Genomic DNA, 18171 nt, shown 5'->3' with positions numbered 1-18171 from the left:
CTGCTAACAACGTAGCAGGCAAGACAGCCCACAACCGGACAGGCCCTTCTGGCATTTGCCAGAATTGCCAGATGGCCAGTCCGGCCCTGGGTGATGGACACTGTGGCTGATGTGAGTGCAGTGTGTAAGTGACTAGGGTGTAAGGCCATATAGTTAGAAGATATGTTTTAGGTGCCAGAACACCCCTTTTACTATGATTCTCTACTGAGCAGTGGGTATAAAGGCATCTGTAGTTTAAGCATGGTTTTGATTTAGATGAAAACCAGCCCTTATACCTCAGAAACTGTGTTTATTTGCATCGTAAAGTAAAGTACATCCATTAAATGTGCAATATACAACAAATTAGTTGACAGAGTCGTTTAAAAAAAATGGTGATGAGGTCGATTTGCAAGAAAGATTCTTAAAGGTTCTCTGTCAAGTTGGGGACATCTGGTATGTTCACTTGGTGGTGGCAGCGGTAGGGATAAGGAAACACCCCTTTTGATGCCATTGCATATCTCTGATACGACGGATAGACTGGACCTGGGGCTGGAAGGCACTCCATTCATTCCAATGTTTATAATCACAGGTTTCAAACAGGTATTGGTAGCCTCTGTATCCCGGATACTGATATCCAACCCAACTGTACAAAAGCAAAAGCAAGGCTTGTGATTATGTTTTCTGGACCATGGATTTCAAAATGACAGGTTTTTATAAAAAAAATAAATGCAAAGAAAAAAGTGGTTGTCCAATCAGATTCACCTTGGAAAATAAAAGTAGCGATTTTTTTTTCTGTCAATTTTACTATTTTCTTGAAGGGAATTTGTCAGGAGGTTTTTTCTATTTATTTTGAAAGCAGTATAATGTATGGACAGAGAGCCTGATTACAGGGATGTGTCACTTATTAGGCTGTGTGCTGTAGTTTCAATGCAATCAGCAGATAATTATCACTGACTGACTAGATCTCGTGCAAGCCAGTCCAGCCACTTTCTAACCCCGCCCCCACCACTGATTGGTAGCTTGTGTACAATGTAAACAGGGATCTGCCAATCAGGAGCATGGGCGGGATTATAGTCCACAACTGCTACATCTACAGCAGAGAAAACAGGTATTATATCAAAGCAGACATGTGACAAATCACTTAATTCAGACGCTCTGCCCCTACAACATGCACTGATTTTACACAGCAAAAACTGCTGACAGATGCCTTTTAACAGGCAAACTGACCAAAATAAGATAAAAAATCATATACTTACTGCCCGGACCTGTTGCAGTACCTGCAATTCCGTCAGTCAGTTGACATTGTTATGTCACATGACCAATGCAGCCAATCATTGACTTCTGATAAAATTGAAGCCTTCACTTTTGTGTCAGAGCAAATGTCTACTTTAACAAAATACTGAAAATCTGCAGCCAATCAGCTGCTGCTTGACCGTGTCACATGACTACCAGAAGACATAGTTACAATATTGGAGGAGTGCTGCAGGTCCAGGAGGTAAGTATATTATTTTTCTCTTTTGTTAAGGACACCTTAGCTGTGAAGAGAAGGTTGTCAAGTTGTAGATGACCCATTTAACTATAGTATATATATAGTATATATTTTATAAGCTCCTCCTCACTATGCTCCGCTCCATCGGCCTCAAGGACACCGTTCTCTCTTGGTTCTCCTCCTATCTCTCTGACCGATCCTTCACAGTATCTTTTGCTGGTTCCTCCTCCTCTCACCTTCCCCTTACTGTTGGGGTTCCTCAAGAATCAGTCCTAGGCCCCCTCCTCTTCTCGTTGTATACTGCCCCTATTGGACAAACAATCAGTAGATTTGGTTTCCAGTACCATCTCTATGCTGACGACACCCAATTATACACTTCTTCTCCTGATATCACACCGACCTTTTTAGAAAACACCAGTGATTGTCTTACCGCTGTCTCTAACATCATGTCCTCCCTCTATCTGAAACTAAACCTGTTAAAAACTGAACTCCTCGTGTTCTCTCCCTCTACTAACCTACCTTTGCCTGACATTGCCATCTCCGTGTGCGGTTCCACCATTACTCCAAAGCAACATGCCCGCTGCCTTGGGGTCATCCTTGATTCTGACCTTTCATTCACCCCCCACATCCGATCACTGGCTCGCTCTTCTTACCTGCATCTCAAAAACATTTCTAGAATTCGCCCTTTTCTTACTTTCGACTCTGCAAAAACTCTTACTGTTTCACTTATTCATTCTCGTCTGGACTATTGTAACTCTCTACTAATCGGCCTCCCTCTTACCAAACTTTCCCCGCTCCAATCTGTCCTGAATGCTGCTGCCAGGATCATATTCCTCACCAACCGTTACACCGATGCCGCTACCTTGTGCCAGTCATTACACTGGCTACCCATCCACTCCAGAATCCAGTACAAAACTACTACCCTCATCCACAAAGCACTCCATGGCTCAGCACCACCCTACATCTCCTCCCTGGTATCAGTCTACCACCCTACCCGTGCCCTCCGCTCCGCTAATGACCTCAGGTTAGCATCCTCAATAATCAGAACCTCCCACTCCCGTCTCCAAGACTTTACACGTGCTGCGCCGATTCTTTGGAATGCACTACCTAGGTTAATACGATTAATCCCCAATCCCCACAGTTTTAAGCGTACCCTAAAAACTCATTTGTTCAGACTGGCCTACCGCCTCAATGCATTAACCTAACGATCCCTGTGTGGCCTATTTATAAAAAAAAAAAAAATCAGGTTCCTCGCATCATGTTCTCATTCACTTTATGCAGTTAATAACCCTCTGTGTCTGTACTGCTACATACTTAGGCAGTTAACTGGTTCATGCAGCTTTACATGAACACCCGAGCCTTACACTATGGCCGGTCCGAATAACTAAAGCAATTGTTACCATCCACCTCTCGTGTCTCCCCTTTTCCTCATAGTTTGTAAGCTTGCGAGCAGGGCCCTCATTCCTCCTGGTATCTGTTTTGAACTGTATTTCTGTTATGCTGTAATGTCTATTTTCTGTACAAGTCCCCTCTATAACTTGTAAAGCGCTGCGGAATATGTTGGCGCTATATAAATAAAAATTATTATTATTATTATTATTATAAGCAAAATGGAATTATGAATAGTTAAAGGGAACCTGTCACATAAAAAAACGTTATGAACCTGCATATATGGAGTTAATCTGCAGGTTAAAAGCATCTGAACCTGCCCGGCGCCTGCACTTAGACCCCCGCTGCCATGAGGAAATTAACTTTATAACTCACGATATCATTTCGGTTTCAGTCACAGGGGTGGCTGTATATGGAAAGCGGCTGTGACCTGGCCCCAGGCATTGACTGACAGCCGACCCTAATGCTGAGCTGCTGTCAGTCACTTCCGGGGGTGTGGTTACAGCCGCCACTTTCTACTTACAGGGCGGTGATTGAAACCGCGTCGGCGTCAGGCAGGTTCAGAACTCTATTAACCTGCAGATTAACCCCATATTCCTATGCAGTATTACATGTCGAGTAATATTGTACAGTGGCCTTCTATATTTTATTGCATATCATACTAGTTTTTGTGAAAAAACTGAAATGTAAAGCTATATTCTTTACTCTAGAATTTATTGTCTAACCTTCATTAAGATTCATGACTTACGTTCCACTAGGAACTTTCACGCTTCCCACGCGGTCACAGAATCCATAGGCCCACAGGCTGGGCACGTCATCCTCAGTGATTTCCATCTTGTTGCCCTTGAAGTCGGCGGATTCGAACAGGGTGATTTTATGTTCCTGGCTATCCTACAAGTATATAGAAAAATACTATAATTAATTGGATTTTCCAGAGATACTATAGGGTTGTTTTAGTCCATTACCTGGAAAATGTAAAAAAAACCAAAAAACGTGTAAACCCTTTCATTGTTGCTAATTCATTTTCTCCAGCTACAAACATCAATGTTGGACAATTTGTTATGTTTTCTCAGATATATTTTCTACTCATTTGTCCTCTTTAGGGAAACATCATAAATAGTCCTTCTGCTTTCTGGGTTTTTTTTTTGAATACTTACAGGGCATGTTTGTATATTGTGCGACTGATTTAATTTTGCTAAGAATTTGCCATCAGACAGTGTTTGGCACGGATCCTATGATTTCACACTCTTTCGATTCTGAACATAGCCTGACTGTCATGAACTGGTGAATGGGCAGCTGGATTTAAAGCCTGGGACATTGGCCAACAAGAGGCTGCAAAAAACTACTGTATACAAAGACACACTACCAGAATAAACTTCCCTTTCTGCATATAAATTGAGCTACTTCCAGAGTGCTGTCCTTCATCTTCTTTTTCCAATAGTCTTTATTAATTTTACAAATTTTATATAAAGAATGGTGGGTAAAGTAAGGGAAAAGGAATCCTCCCTCATATAATATGAGGAGGGAAGGAAATGAAGACAGATAGGTTTACAAACAATTCCGTAGATCTGCATAGAAGACTATTGCTTAAAACCAGAAAACAATATTTCCATAGATTTACATAAAACAAAGCAATTATCGCTTAATAACAGCACCTGAAAGTAAAAATCCAACAGTAAAATGGCAAAATACAGTATTGCTTAATGTCGTAACCTAGGAATCAAAAATCAGAGGATCTATTTTGTTACAATACCAACAAATCAGAAATCGGTGCTTAATCTATATGCTTGTTATGCCTCAAATGAAGAACAGACGAAACACAGTTGTATTATGTAATATTGATTATGTAATATACAGTGGATATCTGCCACGTCTGGGAGCATTTTAGTGACCCAGCATATAATTGGAGGTAAAGTTTGGCTCAATCAAAAAGAACACTATAAGAGTGGAAAAGGCTAACTTTACCTACACGAGTATACAGTTGTAGGGTAATGAAAGCTTTTAAATACAATTCTTCAGTCGGGGCAGCGGACTGACTTCAGTGTAGAGGAGACTCTAGGAGATACCTTCAGAGTTTTTAATCCAGCAGATTCAAGAAAATCTATTCCCTCATCCGAAGAAGAAATAGGAATTGTTCTTGTCGCATATTTCACCTGGAGAGTCGAAGACCTAGTCCAGATATAAGGAATCTCGGCAAGTAGGAGCTTGCGCGTGGTATAGGAAAATGCTTTTCTTTTTTGTAAAGTGTCTCTTGACAAGTCCTTGAAGAAAATTAAATGACTGTATGGGGATGAGAGAAATTTTGACTCTTTCGCCATTCCAGTTAGGGTAGAAAGACACCATAACGTCTCTTATTGAATCGTGCGGAAGAGAGGGCGGCCTACATATTCTAAAGACTTTTTCAATCAGACAGCTCTCGTCAATGCCAGTAAGCAAATGAGAAATCATTGAAGATCTGTAACCCCTCAATTGGAAAGTCTGGATTGACTCAGGATCCCTCTCATCTTGACATTATTTTTCCTTCTGAAATCCTCATGTTCAGCTATGCTGATTTTGAAGTAAGCAATATCTTTTTGGAACTTGTCTAATGACTCTGAGAGTGAAGGTAGAGTTTGAAAGTCGCTAAGTTTGAGTTTTTTGTTAGACTATTGTTTCCGGATCATAGGAAGAAATATCAGAAAATCCAGAAGAGGCTGAATGGGTGTGATTGACCATTTTCGATATTGAGTCCTTAATGAGCTTTTTAATAAAAGCTTCTGAAGCTTTGGTATTGTTTATTTCCTTATGGTCAGACAATTGAACCTCAAGGACATGCACAAACTCGTTTTCGCCATTTCTGTAAGCCTCCTTTCCCATGGGTTCCACTGAGGTTAGAAGAGCTGTAAGTATATTAACCATAAAACATTCTGTTGGATAGTCATCAGAAGCAGGAATCTCATCTATCAATAATAGATTAGAAGAAGACCGTCCATGGTTAAACTTTCCAGCTGATCTGGAATTTACGTGTGGCCGCATTCCTTGAAGAAGAATATGTGGATGAGGATGAGTCAGAAATGTAATTTCCCCTGTTTTCAGATGAGTCCATATCCTCGAAAAATTCCTCCGAGTGTATGCTCTCCAGGTTCTCTGACGAAATAAGAGAGCCATTCGATCGATCCATCAAGACTTCATTGTCACTATTATCAACAGAGGCGTTTCGGTCATTGTTTTTATGTAGAAAGTCGCACTCCCTTAAGAGAGCCCTAAGCTCCTATATAGGAAAGTCCATGAATTTGAATCTGAACCTTCAGTTAAATTCTCAGCGCAACTCGGGGACTCGTTTAAGAGTTACCCTTTAAATTCCCCATTATTGTACTGTGTGGTAATACGGTTATAGTTTAAAGCTTGTGTTGCAGGGTTGAGAGAGTCAGGGGGAGAATTCTTCTCAGTTAACAGTTCTAGATTGAATCTGTCATGTTTCACATGTGGCAGAGACACGTCTTTAAATTCGGGTCAGCATTAGATGTAAGGCATTTAGTAGAATTCTGATGTACTGTCTCTTTAAAATCAACATTTTCCCTAGCTTCCCCTGTGTTAGGTTGGTTAATGTAAGGCTGACCATTGTGAATAGGGTCAGCACAGCGAAATATAATGTGAGAAGTGGGAAAAAATTGCGGAGAGCTGCTTACCAGAGCTGGAGTCTGCCTTGCATCGCTGTTTGATTGCGGTGTCCTCTGTCCTCCTTTGTCTTTCGCTGGTGTTTCAAGGGAATTGCCCTTTGCCTGGTGTGGATAGAACTTCATAGGCTGATATGGGTGCCATGACGAGCTTCCCTGCTTTACCGCTGCCTCTCCCTGCCTCTCCCCGTGCCCGGGATCTCTCTGCCGCTTGCAGCCTCGGCACAAACACTGGCGCTTCATGCCTCAGCTCTCCTCCTTGCTTCGGTCTAGCCGAGGACATCCCGACGGGTGCTCACTGCAACTTTACCGCCGATTCCTCCTTAGTTCCTTCCCACCGTCTCCCGGCGTCCGGACCCACCGCTGCATTTCGGCTCCTCTCCACTTCTCCCGGGGCTTCAGTATGCTGAGGATTTCTGCCGGTATATGTTGCGCATGTCGGCTGGGTTTTGGAAAGCCCCAGCTTGGTTGGGATTTGGCACTGGGCCAGCGCTCGAGCTGCAGGCCTGGTGTGCTTTCCTCTGGACGTTGGTAGGCCTCCGCTGTGTCTCCCCTCATTTTCCTGTCCTGAGGAGGGATTTTTCTTTTTATAAGTGTGTCCAGGAATGCTCTGACTGCTTTTGAGGTCAATATTTCCACTTTTGGTACGTTTTTAGATGCTTTATTAAGGGGAATTGCAGGAGCTCCTGTGAAGTAGGACCACTCCCTTCCCCTTGCACGCCATGCCCCCCGCTGTCCTTCATCTTCAACAATTCATAATAAGTGTGGAAATAACAGTACTTTCAGAAACTAAATCTTTCAAAAATGTAGATGTGAGATGTAAATCTGGTAAGAAAAGGAAAATCAGGCTTATGTCTGTATGTATATACCACAAGGCTATTGCTTAAAGAGGTTGTCCATTACTTGGAGAACCCCTTCTCAATCACTATAATCCCACATGTAAAATAAAAACAGCCTATACTCATCTACAGTTGGGGCGCCATTCCAGCGATGTTGCTGCTTCATCTCTAAGGGCCCTTGTGATGTTGTTATGTCCCGCGAGCCCTGCAGCCAATCAGCAGTCAATACAATCTTACTTCCTTTGGAAAAAACTGACATCTGGAGGAAGCCAGAAAGCAGCAACAGCTCTCACTTCTTCGGATTACTGGAAGTGAGAAAGAAGTGGCCAATGATTGTCTGCAGGAATCATGTGACATAAAAACATCACGTGAACCAAGGGAGACCAAGAGTCAACATCACTGGAAGGCTAGTTTCACATTTGCGTTAAAAAACGCAGCGTTTTTAACGCAAACGCATGTGGTGCAAAAAACGCATGTAAATGCGTGCAAACGCTGCGTTTTTTAGACGCATGCGTTTTTGCATGTGGTAAAAAAACACGGCGTTTTGACGCGTTTACATGTGTTTTTTACCGCGTTTGCGTTTTTGAAACGCATGATGAGAAGTGTGTGACAGATGCCAATCATCAAAATCAACTAGAAAACCCACTATAAACAGACATAGCTAGGGTTAGGGTTAGGATCCCTAGGGTTAGGGTTAGGGTTAGGATGGAACATAAACCAGCTCACCCGTGATGCAAGAAGCAAACCTCGGGAGCACGGACCCGCTGTGTCCAGGCGTACAAGGTCCAAAAAAAGAAAGGAATGTCCAGCTTCACCGAGTCCGTAAAAAAGAGTTTTCTTTATTCACAAACTTTAAACATGGAGGATACAGACTTCAGCACAACCATATGGGTAAGAATCTCAACGCGTTTCTGGAGACTAGGCTCCCTTAATCATGACATGATTAACCTAACTCTAACCCTAAAGGCCCCTTCACATTAAGCGACGCTGCAGCGATACCGACAATGATCCGGATCGCTGCAGCGTCGCTGTTTGGTCGCTGGAGAGCTGTCACACAGACCGCTCTCCAGCGACCAACGATGCCGGTAACCAGGGTAAACATCGGGCAACTAAGCGCAGGGCCGCGCTTAGTAACCCGATGTTTACCCTGGTTACCATCCTAAAAGTAAAAAAAACAAACAGTACATACTTACCTAACGCTGTCTGTCTTCCAGCGCTGTGCTCTGCACTCCTCCTGTACTGTCTGTGTGAGCACAGCGGCCGGAAAGCAGAGCGGTGACGTCACCGCTCTGCTTTCCGGCTGACCGACGCTCACAGCCAGTACAGGAGGAGTGCAGAGCACAGCGCCGGGGACAGACAGCGGTAGGTAAGTATGTACTGTTTGTTTTTTTTACTTTTAGGATGGTAACCAGGGTAAACATCGGGTTACTAAGCGCGGCCCTGCGCTTAGTTACCCGATGTTTACCCTGGTTACCAGTGAAGACATCGCTGGATCGGTGTCACACACGTCGATCCAGCGATGTCCACGGGAGATCCAGTGACGAAATAAAGTTCTGGACTTTCTTCAGCGACCAACGATCTCCCAGCAGGGGCCTGATCGTTGGTCGCTGTCACACATAACGATTTTATTAATGATATCGTTGCTACGTCACAAAAAGCAACGATATCGTTAACAATATCGTTATGTGTGAAGGTACCTTAACCCTAACCTTAACCCTAGGGATCCTAACCCTAACTCTAACCCTAGGGATCCTAACCTTAACCCTAACCCTAAGGATCCTAACCCTAACTCTAACCCTAACCCTAGGGATCCTAACCCTAACCCTTAGGGTTAGGATCCTAACCGTTAGGGTTAGGGTTAGGATCCCTAGGGTTAGGGTTAGGGTTAGGATCCCTAGAGTTAGGGTTAGGGTTAGGAGCCATAGGGTTACTAGGGATCCTAACCGTAGGGTTAGGGTTATGATCCCTAGGGTTAGGGTTAGGGTTGGGGGGTGGCTTATCAGTGTGTATTCTTGTGTTTTCTAAGGAAACGCATGCGTTTAAAAACACATGCAAACGCATGTGCTTAAAAACGCATGTGTTTACATAGACAGCAATGTGTTTTTTTGGCAAAAAAACGCCGCTAGAAATTACTACAGGTTGCATTTCCGCAACAAAACGCAAGCATAGAAACGACGCATGCGTCGTCAAAACGCGGCAAAACGCATGCAAAAAAAGCATGCGTTTTTAATGTTAAGTATAGAAAAAAAAGCATGCTTTTTTTGCGCTAAAACGCAGCGGCAAAAAACGCAAATGTGAAACCAGCCGAACACTGGAGGTGAGTATTATTTTACGTGGGGGAATATAGTGATTGAGAAGGGGTTCTCTGAGTAGTTTGCAACCTCTTTAAAAGCTAGATATTGTTCTTGGCTCAAGTTTTGCCTACTTATTTTTGTTTGAAAAAACATTTAGAAAATGCTTCCTTAAAGGGAACCTGTCATGTTCCCAAACACTATTAAACTGCAGATATAGGGTTAATTTGCACGTTAATGACCATCTAAAACTGTGCTGTCCTAGCACTCCAAGCCCAGCTAGTGGGAGGAAATTAACTTTATTCTTCCCAGCAGAGTGTGGCTTTCAGTCAGAAGGCTCAGCACATTGTGAGTGTGGATTAGAGTTGAGCGAATTTGTTCCGTTTGGTATCCGAATCTGAATTTGCTATATTCGTGCCATACCGGTTCCCTATTCATGCCGAATGTATATTTGCTGATCGGTTTCAAACACATTCGGTAATTTCTACTCACATTGACTCTAATGACGTTCGGCTGTGATCCACAAATATTGCAAAAACAATATTCGATAGTATTCAGAACCAAATCCGAACAAATTCGCTCAACTCTAGTGTTGACCAAAAACACGCCCCAGTACTAACTGACAGCTGACTCTGTACTGATGCACTAATATAGACGGGATTGGCTTTTTCAAAGCTTTTTCAATTTTTCACCTGTTATGTGGGAAAATGATGATAAGGCTTTTGCATCAACCACTTGTTTGGTCCATGTAGAGAATACATGTCAAACTGTGGCCTGCGGGACAATTTTTTTCTGCAGGGTGATAATATTTGGCGTAGGATGCCGACACTGTCCCCACCTGCCCGGTGTCAAGTCACCGTACACCATACGGGTCACCTAATATACGGGCCCCATAGCAGGCACTTAAACTGACTCACTTCCAAGTATAATCCTACTTTTATGATTTATTTAAGGACCTAGAAATGTCTGAAACTTACCATTCGGATGGGGCGTAGGGACACGAAGCAGTCGCTCCTATAGCTGCTAGACCAGGTATCCCAACGAGGATACTCGCCCTTCTCCAAGATAAACATCTCGCCACGGAAGTTGGACTGCTCGAAAGCAACCCAGCTGAGAAGATATGTACGCGGAGTCCACATATCACATAGAGAACAATAGAACAACATTAAAGAGCACCACAAAACGCACAACATGACCACATTAAAGAGAAAAGTGAAAAGAATGAGAATACAATAAAAGACTATATGCAGCTTATATATGCTGAAACATTTTTTAACTACAACCTTGTTGTAACTGTAAGAGTAATCCTAGAATTATATTCTACATGTTTGATATTTAAATACATATAATAAAATATAGACATTATAACACGTAAAACGCTGTGGGTTAAAGTCTATGTTGAAAAAATAATTGTTCTGGGATATTCTTAGAGGCTAGATCTGGTTTCTCACAAATGTAAGAGAAAATTAAGAGGAAAGAAACTTTAAAGTTTATTCAGCTTTAAAAAGAAAAAAAAAATAGCTGCAAATGTTATAAAATAATAAAATCAACATTAATTCTCTCTTCTTTTTATCTGGCAATAAAATGCTGACACACCGAGGGCTCTTCCTTGGCTTAGTTTGCAAGCGATATGCTTGTCACCGCTGCTGCTAATCAGTGGCTGCAGCGGTTCCGTGCCTTACAAATGGCCTCAAGCAATGGTAGCCTTCATGCCAATGTTATAGCACAAGTTGTCTTCTGCAATTGTATACTGCCTTCTTGTGATCAAAGGCTGAAAGACCCCAGAAGTGTCATCACTCGATAAGAGATGAATTTGGTTTATTTTCTTAGTGTATATTACTTACATCTATTCTTGAAAACTTTTCAAATTAGGATAACCCATTTCACTCTCCACCAAACTAAATCCATCTAATTCTTCATCCCTAGGCATGAAAATCATGTCTATGTAAATCTACTGATCTCTCTCACTTGTCCTTCTAAATAAATAACATTATCCATATACCGTTTATTTTAATAACAAACATAAAACCAATTATAATGTGGATACAAATGGTAAAGTTTCCCGATCTTGGTCTCTTTTATATAAATGCTGTTCGTCCATCCTATACACCCTATTAGACTATCTAATATAAATCTAATTCAGATTAAGAACTTTTATGCGTGTATACAGCGCACAGGCCTGGCATACGTTGATGAATCATCCTCTAAGGCTAATAAATCATATATACTCTATATATATTTCAATATATTTTACTATGTATAAACAAACCAGTGTAATCATTCTTGTGTGGGAAGATGTGGGAGTTTATTGCTACCTACATTTTTCACTTATTTCCATGTGTCATATTCATGGACCAGACAGCTACTCATAAATCATCAAAGGACATCCTGCACGGGCTCTGTCTCCTCCAATATCCTCTAAGCTGAACCTTAGCCGCTGGCGCCAGCTATGAGATATCTATACCGTACCTATAATATTTCCAACTTGTTAGCATTAAACTCCAGATGGGGATAATAATTTAACACTACCAGGAAAGTGAGATAAATTAATCTTAGTCATTCATTATATAACACAAATTGTGATTTCATTCTGGGTCATAATAATTCTTCCTAAGCCCAAAAATGGATAATAAAACATAATTTAGGGGGCAAATACTTTTATATATAATGCTTGAAAATGTTGTGTTTGTAAGAATAATAAAAATGTAAGGAAATGTATTTTTTCCTGTGTCTTGTACAGTATATAGCAGAGGTGTCAAACTGCATTCCTCGAGGGCCGCCAACAGGTCATGTTTTCAGGATTTCCTTGTATTGCACAGGTGATAATTTAATCACCTGCACAGAATGATTCCAGCACCTTGTGGGATGCTAAGGAAATCCTGAAAACATGACCTGTTGGCGGCCCTCGAGGAATGCAGTTTGACACCTCTGGTAAATAGTAAGCGTGCTGTCATCTATGCCATTATAACAGTTTTTAAGGCAAATCTGGGAGTATTTAAAAACAGGATTCACTTCTGACATTGGCTTCAAAAACTCCATCCAAATTCGCACATCTAATACACAAATTTTGCAGATCGCACCTTTACTTTTTCAAATCACTTCCTCCATTCTCCAGAAAATCAAGTTCTTCTGATATGCTTATTAGGGTGCTTGATTTTGCATGTGGCCTCCTCTCTCTTGATTGCAGGGCTTGCAAGAGCTTTTTCTGCAGTCATGGCTACATGCAAACTGAGTCGATGGAGCATACTGTACATGCAGCTTGTTGGCACCCAAATAAAGATATTAGAAGAACGTTCATTTTTTTAGAATAGAGGAGGGGATTTGAAGACTCAATATGCAGCTTTTATAGCTAAGTAGGATATTTGCATTCCTTTAACTGTCACTTTGGACTGACAGTCTCCCATTAATATTAGCATATTTTGAGTACTTTTATTACTATTATTACCGACACATTATTTGAGTGATGTCCCAATTCCTCTCCCTAGTGGTTTCCCCATTTATCAACAGGTGCCCTACTGGTTGATAAATGTGGCTTGCTCCATGTCCCACTCCTTGCAAAGAAATGGTTTTGCCAGCGAAAGCTGTAGCCAGTCTGAAATGCAGTCTTACATGGCAGCCATTCAGATGTAGTAGAGGACAATCAGAGTTCGCCATAACAGGACCCATTGTCTTCTCTGTTCTGTTAAAAGGGTTGAGACCCAAGTGATGTCCATATGTCCTAATAAGGTATCTTCTACTGCCCAATCTCATATTTTAATTAATTGGACCTATGAGCGATCCTCGCGGGGCATAATGCAGTTGTCTAGACGGCGCTCCTGAGTAGAACGCAGTTGAGTCGCTCCAAGACATTTCAAAACAGAAGGTTGCAATGAAGTTATTATACTAGCATTTATACACTATCTAGCTGGTAGCGATGTTGATCATTTACTATGCTTTAATGAAAAGGCAAAAAAGTATTTGTATAAAAAAATTTTTTTTTTCTCCCAATCATAGACTTCATTTATCAGTGTAAGAAATGCATCTTGTTCTATGGTTGGTTTGTTATGGACAAAATGACAATATTTCCATTGAACAGTTTAGATAAAATGGGATAAGAGTTTTAGTTTATTTTTCTTTTCACTAAAAAAATAAAACATTAAAAGAGGAATGAAAACAAGTAAAATTGAATGTCCGTTCTTTCTAATAGTGTTTCGTCATTACTGTTAAATGAAAAAGGGAATGTCAGCTGGTGTTTTGCGCACTTACGGTCCAGAGTCGACAATTACACTGCGTACTCTATCAAAGCCTCGTTCCCCAAGGTTTACACACTCATTCAGAAGTTCCATGTGTCTTCCTTGGAAGTTCTCTTGTTCAAAGATGATTACCTGGAAAAGAGAAATTCTTCATTTGAGGAAGGATAATTTTTTGGTTACATGGAGTCAGATCTGTGAAAATAGATAATGGTTTATATTTACTAAAGTTGATGTGAATTGATTAGTAGAACAGCGGTCCATTGAGCGAGTCACTAATCTGGGGTCACTAGCCTGGAGCCCTAAGAATCTCTTTCTTCCTCCCAGCATTTGCAGCTCTTCTTTTGAATAGCTGGCCTGACACGACATCAACATTACGGAGTAATGTAGTTGTGATGTCGTGCCAGGCTGACTAGTCAAATGAAGAGCTGCAGATACCATCAAGTCGGAGGTGGTACTCGGCGCTCCCTTCCATTGACCACAGATTACCAATGACTGGCCAATGGACTCGGTCCGGTCAATCAATTCACATCAATGCTAATATTTGCTGAAATTTTCATTTTTCTTATTTATTTGTGGATAAAAATTAACAGTGTACCGAATCCCTTGTATTCGTCTTATTTTTAATACTAGTGTTTTTTTGTACTTCATTTTATATTTTTATTACATATTGTTCAAAAAATATTTTGCTGCATTCTGACAAGGTGGCTATTTTAGTTATTGGTGCTGTAAATGCAGAAATAATCTGTTTTGTAATTTGTCCGAAATACCTGTCTTCAGTCCTGGAGGCAGGCCTTTCCCCCCCTGCTGCAGATGCCTCACAGCCGTCCCTCAGGTCTTCTTAGCGCCGGGCACCGCCTCCTCAGTGCTGTTTGTTTTGAAATCTGACGGCGCCTGCGCTCTTTTGTCATGCCTTGGGCAGGCGCAGTGATCGCTGCCCGTCTGTCCTCATATGCAGTCTCGCTGACTGCGCCTGTGCGGCCACCCTGCTTGTGAATCCCAGCCCCTCAGTGTCTTATGATTTATTCACACTGCGGGGCTGGGATTCCTGGACATGCGCAGTGCGTGTCTAAGCCACTCACCCAGGTCGCGGTGCGCATGCCCAGGAATCCCAGCCCCGCAGTATGAATAAATCATAAGACACTGAGGGGCTGGGATTCACAAGCAGTGCGGCCACACAGGCGCAGTCAGCGAGACTGCATATGAGGACAGGCGGGCAGCGCTAACTGCGCCTGCCCCAGGCAAGACAAAAGAGCGCAGGCGCCGGCAGATTTCAAAACAAATGGCGCTGAGGAGGCGGTGCCCGGCACCAAGAAGACCTGAGTGATGGCTGTGAGGCGTCTGCAGCAGGGGGGGAAAGACCTGCCTCCAGGACTGAAGACAGGTATTTCGGACAAATTACAAAACGGACTATTTCTGCATTTACATCACCAATAACTAAAAGAGCCACCTTGTCAGAATGCAGCATTACTGCTGCACAAGGTGGCTCTTTTAGTTTCAAATGCCTGAGGGGGGGGGGGGGGGGCGGGTGACAGCTGTGTTATACAGTCACCATCTGCCTCTAAAGTAGTGATCAGAAGTAGCGCCAATCACTGCTGTTTAACCACTTATATGCCAATGTCAATCTGTGATAGCGACATTTAAGTGGTGCAATCCAGATAGTGTGCTAATTCTCCCCTTAACATGATTACGTGGTGTCAATGGGTTGGCATGACAGGAAAGGGTCTACAATAGGTTCCTGTTGCCATCATCTATGTGCACCATAGGAGTTCAGTATATTACAAACACACATGATCGCAGGTTCAAGGAACTAAATTTTTTTTGAATGATTAAAGTATAACAAAAAAAAAAAAAAAGTTTGAATCATTCAACTTTTCACAATTCAAAAATAAAGAAATAAAAAAGTAGATAAATATTTGCTATTGCTATGTTCATAAAAGTCAGATTTATCAAAATATAAAATGATTTAACCTGTATGGTAAACTCTGTAAAATGAAAAAATTGAAACACCACAATTGCTATTTTTTGGGGGGTAATTGCACCTTCAATAAGAAATCCATACCAATAAAAACTGTTTTACAAATCCCTGAATTTTTTTTCCAGCTAAAATATTAAAAAGCTATACAGGCTTATTATTGCTGTAATCGTACTGACCTGGAGAATCATGTTGTCAGGTAATTATTACGTCACAATGAGCGCCATATGACCCCACCCCAAAAGCAATGGAAGAATTGTGTTTTGTGTCCTTTTTTTACGTTACTTGGAATCTTTTCAGTTTTCAGTATATATTATAGTAAAATTAGTAATTTAGAACTACAACTTATCCCCAAATAAAGAAGTCCTCATAACACTAAGTCTATCGAACAGTTAAAAGGGTATGACTCTTGAAAGGAAAGAAGGAAAGAACTAAAATGCAAATATAAAATTGTAAAGGAATTAAAGCAATGCATCCTGTCCATAATCTGTGAGTACATTAGGGAGTGCGGATACGGTGACAGATCTGCATATTTACATACAGCTTATTCAGTATTAGTCTTGTTTACACAGAATATTTCCAAAAAGTCAGAAATCAAATACACTCTTGGGAAAATATTGATTTTATCGAGATAAAGGCAGTGTTACAGATTCTCATTATTTAACAGCTGTTATAACAATAGATATTATTATAAGTATTTCTCTATATACATTTCTTATTAAAAAAAAAAGTACTTGTAATGCTTTATTCACACTTGAAAGAGTTGCCTAAATTTGGCGTTCAAGTCTGTAATCACTCTGTTACTGCAGACCTGTGAATCCTTACAGCGTGCACAGTGCGCGTTGTCAGGATTCTCCGGCAGCGCGAGCAGGAGGTCATGTGTCCGCAAGTATGGGGTTTGCATACTTCAGTCACATTCCTACTAGATGTGTCTAGCCTTGCTCGGTACACTTCTACTGAGGAAGGCTGTGCATGTCTAGTCAGCACATGACTGCGTGTATGCAAATAACATACTTGCGGTCACGCATCTGCCTGCTCCCGGAGAATCTTGACAGTGCGCACTGTACATGCTGTGAGCATTTACATAGACTATCTGCAGACTTAAACCCCATACCTGGACAACTCTTTTAGTGGTTAATTAAAAGGATATAGGAGCCATACCAATTCATCATAAGTCAATGTAATTGATTAGGAGCCACAATATCATGGCTCCTGTGAAGGCAAAAGCCATGGATAGTGCTAGTGAGAACAGAGCATAGATCAGATACACTGCCAACAAGACCAAATCATTTATTAATAAGATCAATAGTACTGAACGCCGCTATGGTTCGTTTGGTATGTGATAAAATAAAATCTATGTCATTAACTCATGTACATACTAAAACATTTCTGATCAATTTCATATAGTTGGATCGTCTTACCTTGAAGGTTCCAGGGTTGGGCTCACCACCTTTAATGGGCTTAGGTATAGGTACGGGAAGTGGAACAGGGGTACCCTTTTCCTTGGTATCAGCGCCCTGGCTAGCAGCAGCAGCAGCTTTGGGTGTCTGAGACATTTTGAAGCTCTAGTTCTAAAATCTGAATGAAAAAGTGCTATGTTTAAAGATACCAGTGACACATTTGTTGCCTGTCCCTGAATATACTACTAACAATAGTAACTGATGCCACTCTAAAGTCACCATGCCTTTTACCATCTACATCTAAGATATATTTTTGCCATATTTTTTAATGGTAATCTATTGTACCAGGGTGACGACCATCAGCTAATAATCACAGTTCAGATGGCTATACTCTGCATGATGACTCAATAAAGTGTGCATAGCATACCAAGTGTTTGACCCATTATTACAGATTTTGCACAAAAACGTTGTCACGTGCTTGGTACTATGTAGTTCTTACCTGATGGAGGTGATCCTTGCCGGTGCTAACAGGCTTGTTGCCGGAGGTACTGGAGGTCCCAGAATTTATACCCTGGCAAAGGCAGACTCGGAATAGTGGAGGACAATAGAACTCAAAGCTCATCAGTGTCTGCTTAGGAAGCTGCTAGTCATCACATATTTCAATGCGACTAGTCATCTGGAAACAACCACCATTTATTGCAGCTGAACCAAGCAGTTTACATTGTTGGTCAGAAGTGTGCTAAGTATGTATAGCTGAAATCCCTGACATGATATTTCGGATCCTGTAAAGGTTTACCTTGTCAAACTAAGCATAAGGTCAATATTGCACGGCCTAGACATTGAGACATTATGGGAATATTCTGCATTACTAGTTATTTTAAGCTAAAATACATATTAATGCTTAAATCTTGATAAACTAAGTAA

The 18171-nt window shown here is 41.4% G+C and overlaps 1 protein-coding gene across 1 annotated transcript; it reads right to left on the bottom strand.

The window, feature by feature from the left end:
• Positions 1-269: 269 nt before the first annotated feature.
• On the bottom strand, positions 270-17791 carry CRYBB1 (crystallin beta B1). Its single transcript, XM_069758865.1, has 6 exons — positions 17747-17791; positions 17269-17425; positions 13889-14007; positions 10621-10753; positions 3606-3748; positions 270-622 (listed from the first exon to the last, which is right to left on the bottom strand). The coding sequence occupies exons 2-6, from the start codon at positions 17401-17403 to the stop codon at positions 439-441; spliced, it is 714 nt and encodes a 237-aa protein (XP_069614966.1). The 5' UTR covers positions 17404-17425; positions 17747-17791; the 3' UTR covers positions 270-438.
• Positions 17792-18171: the final 380 nt, after the last annotated feature.

This window comes from Ranitomeya imitator, chromosome 1 (genome assembly GCF_032444005.1).
Source record: "Ranitomeya imitator isolate aRanImi1 chromosome 1, aRanImi1.pri, whole genome shotgun sequence".
Classification (NCBI taxonomy): Eukaryota; Metazoa; Chordata; class Amphibia; order Anura; family Dendrobatidae; genus Ranitomeya; species Ranitomeya imitator.
Note: the sequence above shows the minus strand (reverse complement) of the source record. Positions and strands in the feature narration are given on the sequence as shown.

Excerpts from the sequence above, each read along its gene's own strand:
- CRYBB1 (XM_069758865.1), bottom strand. The coding sequence starts at position 17,403 with ATGTCTCAGACACCCAAAGCTGCTGCTGCTGCTAGCCAGGGCGCTGAT. Across the intron at positions 10,754-13,888 it reads GTAATTGTCGACTCTGGACC|CTGGGTTGCTTTCGAGCAGT; the intron begins GTAAGTGCGCAA and ends ATATCTTCTCAG. Across the intron at positions 3,749-10,620 it reads CCCTACGCCCCATCCGAATG|GATAGCCAGGAACATAAAAT; the intron begins GTAAGTTTCAGA and ends ATATACTTGTAG.